Raw genomic sequence first — 5,134 nt, 5'->3', positions numbered from 1 at the left:
AACAAATGAGGATTTGCGTGTTACTCAGCAATCACCATCATAATTTCAACGACAAATTCCTGAGTCATAGTACCCTGCACTGATATTTATGCAACAGAAAATTCAACAAACGAAACACTCAAAACAATACAAAGGAGAAAAAGATCTTTGCCCAGCTGTGGTGGGATGATAAAAATAATAACATTTTGATGACCCTAACCTCTCTATGCAGAAGTTAACAGAAAACATTCTCTTGTGGTCTGGATAAATGTGACAGACCACTTGGAAACAAACCAAAATTTATGTTTGACTATATTTACAGATTTGTTTAAAACAAGATCTATGAGCGATAAGGAAATCATTGGAGGAACACTACCAAAGTAGATTTGGTAATCAGACAAAGACACATTCCAAGAACAAGTATGTAGTTTTAGTAAACTGGAAATTCACTCGACAAGAAAGAAAACCGAAAGAGGGGAAAATTTCGACAATTGGAGTGGAAGGATTAGAAATTCCTTTGTGAAATAACTTACCTAATAGAGTGTGTGTTAAAGCAGACATCTGTGTTCAAAACACAATTTCAACCACTCCTTGCACGCGCGCCCTATGAAATGATGAACAAGCTTTCATCCAGTCGTTAGAGCTCAGTAATACGATGATTGGGACGACTCCTGTTCAACTTTAAACAACAAATTCCTCATTTATTCCTGGCTGTTTACACTTCGTGACAACAGAATCGCCATGTTGTTCTCAACGAAGACCCTGTGGTTCGTGACGTCACATTCCCCTTTGGCCGTCAAACATGGCATACTGCTTGGCCAGCGTTGAGGTTGTGAATTCATTTTTGTTTGAAAACGATATATGCTTTACACCTGCTTGTCTTTGGACTGGACGTTATATTCCAATTGTTCCAAATGTTACCATTCCCTGAAAAAAAAAAATGGATTTTGGAAGGTGAAAGGCAAGATAGTGAAAGGTAAAATAATTCCTGATCGCTGTGTGCCCCACCCCCGGCTGCAAGCACCGACACACCGACACCGACCGACCGAGACCGGACCGAAGTGACACTCAACAAATCTAACGATCTGCCGTCACTGTGTATCCTCATTTGTGATCATTTGTGATCAGAAGAAGGCTGCTTGTCAAATTGGACTTCTGATCCGTGGTAGGTAGTGATCATCGACATTTTCAAATCATCACAAGTTCACCCCGTTTTTGTTTGCTTGTACCTTGCTCCTCGTCATGTCATGTACCTTTGGACTTTCAACTTATCTGCTGTCAAGAACTGTTTTCCCCGGCTATACCGGCGTAAGCTGCACACCCTCACAGTGTCTTGTCTTGTCATCCTGACTGATAGACTTTTCTTCCAGCACCATGGCAGCTGTCAGCCAAGTTTTGAAAAGATCCTTTAGCTCCTCCAGTCCCATGGCCGGTGCCATTAAAAATGTGACAGTTATTGGTGGAGGTTTGATGGGTTCTGGCATTGCCCAGGTAAGTTTGAAAGGGCATATGGTTTCCGTATGTACTCTCCTTTGAACTTGTTCGATTATCAAGACTCGTTCCTTTCTTCTATCAGATTGCTGCTGCGGCTGGCCAGAAGGTTGTCTTGGTGGAGACCAATGAGAAACTCTTGCAAGGGGCCAACTCTCGAATCAATGAGAGCCTCAAGCGTGTGGCGAAAAAGCAGTTCAAGGTACAGGAAGTTGGTCGACCTTTATTAAAACTGTGTTTTTTTCGGGATGAATGACTTGGTGATTATTACTTCTCCCATGACTCATTGTCTGTTCCATAGGAGAATCCCTCTGCAGGGGAGAGCTTTGTCCAAGAGACCATGGGCCGTATTTCAGGAACCACTAATCCGTCTGAAGGAGCTGCAAGCGCTGACTTGATTGTTGAAGCGATAGTCGAAAACATGGGTATCAAACAAAAGCTCTTTGCTACTTTGGATGAGGTGAGATTTGTCTTTGCTTGTGCTGTGTCCATCTTGATAGAAAAAATCTTACCTGTTTTTCCCTATTTTTCTTTTTTCAGGCAGCTCCCAAACACACTATTTTTGCATCTAATACTTCATCTCTATCCATCACTGAAATAGCTTCTCAGTGTCAGAGGAAGGACAAATTTGGTGGTTTACATTTCTTCAACCCTGTTCCCGTCATGAAGCTTCTGGAGGTATATTATCTAAATCTGTCAGGTAAAAGATATAAAATCATTGCCTCATACTTGATTTGCGTTGGTCTTTAGGTGGTCCGTACGAATGATACTTCAGATGAAACATACAAGAAAATGATGGAATGGGGTCAAGAAGTTGGCAAGACCTGTATTACTTGCAAGGATACCCCTGGGTTTGTTGTGAACCGACTCCTTGTTCCACAACTTGCTGAAGCAATTCGCATGCTTGAAAGAGGTAACATGTTCTCAAGGAAATGAAACTCAACCTAACATTTCACTACAATTTTGGTAGTACATCATCAAATTTTTATTTGTCAACAGGTGACGCCAGCCCCAGGGACATTGACACTGCCATGAAACTGGGAGCAGGACATCCTATGGGTCCTTTTGAACTCGCTGACTATGTTGGTCATGACACTACCAAGTTCATTATTGATGGTGTGTACGGTACTCTTCAATGTTAATGTCAGTATGAATGTTACTTTGAGATTATTTAACTTCGATTTTTTACTGCTGCAGGTTGGCACGAGAAGATGCCTGAGAACCCTCTTTTTAAGCCATCAGAATTGTTGAACAAGATGGTTAAGGAAGGCAAGCTTGGTGTCAAATCTGGAGAAGGATTTTATTCCTACAAAAAGAAGTGATTGACCTCTCAGGTCTTCCTTCCTATGCAACTTTTGTACTGAAACTTAGTAAGCAAACAATTTTTGAGAGGCTCATAGTAAAGATGTTTGCCATATTTTTATGGTTTGTAAGCAAACAATTTTTGAGAGGCTAATAGTAAAGATATTTGCCATATTTTTTATTGTGATACTGTTGCCAGTTTTCAGAATTTTTATCTTTTTTATTATCAAATTTGGCTATGATTATACCTTGAAGTATTTTTTCTATTTTGTCTTTTAACTGCTCGTATTGTGTTTCTGTGTTCTTGCTCAATAAATTTTTACTGATAATTTCATTTGTTATTCATTCACTAATTTTAGATGGTCTCATCCGTGGGTGGTTTCAAGTGATGTTAATTGACACACTTCATTTTTATTTTATTTTGTCATTCCCAAATTAGTTCTTTATTCCATTTTGGGATTTACAAGCTAGTGCGCCATCTTAAAGTAGTGGTGTATCTGTGTTAAAATTTGAGTGATGATTTGTGACCCGTGCATTCCATGTCTGGGTTATTCTGCAGTCCAGTGACGCATACGGGGGGAATGGCGCCGCGCTTGTAGCCCACCGCACGGGCGGGCGCTTTCATTCGGAGTCCGACGGGAAGGTGTCAATGGCGAGGGAGACACCTGGACTTACCAGTGCGATGAGAGGGTGCAGGTTAGAGTTAAGGTTGTAGGATGGTGAGCCGTTGACGGGCACTGTGTGTGTGTGTATGTGCTCTGCAACTTGCTCATCAGATTTCCCAACGGATGCTGTAGGAGGCGGAGCTGGGCGAGCTGGGCTGTATCGCAAGAGCCGCTCGCCTCGCCCCGCGCCGCCGGCCGGCAGCGGCGCGTGGGCGGAGTACGGGAAGGAGAGCAGGAGGGCCCGGGCGAGCTACACCTGGTTGTCGGCGTCCTGACCCGGTCTGGCCTGCCCCCGCGTGGGCGGCATGAGGGCGGGCGAGGGCGGCTCGTCCGGGATGGGGTTGGGGCCGGGCCCGAGGTCCGTGACCTGGCCCTGCAGCTCCAGGAAGCTCTTGCGGATGCTGTCCAGGGCGGACGCGAGCCCGGACTTGATCTGGTTGAACTCCTGTGTGACGAGCGACAGCCGGCCGAGCAGGTAGTTGAGGTTCTCGTCGACCTCCCCCATGCGGCCTGTGATCTGGCCCACCTTGCCCTCCATGCCGTCCATGGTCTGCAGGCTGCCGTTGACGTAGATCTCGGTTTGCTGCTGCAGCCGGTCCAGCATGCTCTTGGAGGCTGTGAGCTGCTCGTACATGATGCCGATCTGGCGCCACACCTGCGAGATCTCCGTCTCGATCTTGGTGCTGAGGTTGCCCAGGTTCTCCGTCTGGTGCGAGAGGATGTCGCCGGAGATGGCATCGAAGCGAACGTTGAGCGTCTCGTTGAGGTCCTTGGACTGGACAGGAGGAAACGCATTAGAGGCTGGCCACACCCTCGTAACCTCCTCGTCCACACCACGCCGTCGTCTCCACTCACCTGCTGCTTGATGAGGGTGCCGACCTCGAGCAGGATCTGGTGCACGCCGTACTCGACGCGGCGCTTGGCGTCGATCACGTTGTCGCCCGTCTGCACCAGCACCCTCTCCACGCCGGCCAGCGCGCTCAGCTCCTTGCTCAGGGCCTCGTACGACTTGGCGACGTCGGCCACCAGCCCTGCGGACACACGAAGTTAGGGTTGGAAATTTCCGAAAAAATCCCGAAAATTTAGGAAAATTTCAGGGGTCTGGGAAATTTTTCATAAAAAAAATTAATTTCCGGACGTTGCTTGAGCACCTGTGTTGCTGGCGCTCATGAGCGCGCTCACGGCCTCGAGGAGCTCCTCGCGGGTCTCCTGCGCGACGACCTTGAGCTCGGCCGCCCGTCGCTGGTCCTGCTGCTCGAGGCGCTGCATGAGCTGGTCCGTGACGGCGGCCGCCACCGCCTCGCCGCCGCCACCCGCCGCGCGCTGCTCCAGCTTGGCCACCAGGTCCGCGACCAGGAACTGCGCCACCCTGGGCGCGACGTCCTCGAGCACCCGCTGCGCCACGCGCAGCGTCTCGTTCTGCTGCCGGTGGAGCGCGGTCTCTACGGCGTCCCGGGCCGCCTGCGGGTCAGAACAGGGGTTTAGCGGACGCCTGATAAAGGCACTATCTCAAACTTTTCAGTAGTGCAGAGCTGCGAAAGGCTATATTTGGTGCTTTTCAGTTGGGGGCCATACGTCCCCTAGCAGGTCAGTTCGGAGATGGCGCGGCGGACGCCGCCGCCGCCAAAGACGTCAGGGACGCGCTGCACTCTGCGCCCACCCTCTCCCCTCCTTCCTCGCCCCCACCCCTCGCTCCT

At 48.5% G+C, this 5,134-nt stretch overlaps 3 protein-coding genes across 5 annotated transcripts in view; 1 reads left to right on the top strand and 2 right to left on the bottom strand.

Moving 5' to 3' along the window:
* The window catches only part of LOC113217270 (aryl hydrocarbon receptor nuclear translocator homolog), a gene marked incomplete in the record, with an annotated part of 19,366 nt that extends 18,546 nt beyond the window's left edge, over window positions 1-820 (bottom strand). The window contains 1 exon segment of the mRNA XM_052268141.1: window positions 513-820. Coding sequence (XP_052124101.1) covers window positions 513-540 — 28 coding nt within the window.
* Window positions 821-996: 176 nt separating this feature from the next.
* Window positions 997-3,101, top strand: LOC113217276 (hydroxyacyl-coenzyme A dehydrogenase, mitochondrial). 2 transcript variants are annotated; one of them, XM_026437096.2, is made up of 8 exons: window positions 997-1,144; window positions 1,350-1,470; window positions 1,556-1,672; window positions 1,772-1,930; window positions 2,011-2,148; window positions 2,221-2,383; window positions 2,470-2,586; window positions 2,668-3,101. In XM_026437096.2, the coding sequence occupies exons 2-8, from the start codon at window positions 1,354-1,356 to the stop codon at window positions 2,790-2,792; spliced, it is 936 nt and encodes a 311-aa protein (XP_026292881.1). In that variant the 5' UTR covers window positions 997-1,144; window positions 1,350-1,353; the 3' UTR covers window positions 2,793-3,101. The 2 variants fall into 2 exon arrangements, with proteins under 2 accessions (XP_026292881.1, XP_052124108.1); XM_052268148.1 differs by having other exon boundaries at window positions 1,001-1,148.
* A 66-nt stretch (window positions 3,102-3,167) lies between these two features.
* Window positions 3,168-5,134, bottom strand: part of LOC113215527 (uncharacterized) — a 12,439-nt gene continuing 10,472 nt past the window's right edge. For both annotated transcript variants that reach the window (XM_052268142.1, XM_052268143.1), the window contains exons 5-7: window positions 4,589-4,898; window positions 4,293-4,468; window positions 3,168-4,212 (exon numbers count right to left, since the gene is read on the bottom strand). In XM_052268142.1, coding sequence (XP_052124102.1) covers window positions 3,688-4,212; window positions 4,293-4,468; window positions 4,589-4,898 — 1,011 coding nt within the window. In that variant the 3' untranslated portion in view covers window positions 3,168-3,687. The remainder of the gene's footprint in view (window positions 4,213-4,292; window positions 4,469-4,588; window positions 4,899-5,134) is intronic.

The sequence above is a fragment of the Frankliniella occidentalis genome, unplaced genomic scaffold, assembly GCF_000697945.3.
Source record: "Frankliniella occidentalis isolate FOCC.00 unplaced genomic scaffold, Focc_3.1 Scaffold64, whole genome shotgun sequence".
In the NCBI taxonomy this organism is placed as follows: Eukaryota; Metazoa; Arthropoda; class Insecta; order Thysanoptera; family Thripidae; genus Frankliniella; species Frankliniella occidentalis.
The sequence above is the reverse complement of the archived record's forward strand: the minus strand, read 5'-3'. Positions and strand labels throughout refer to the sequence as shown.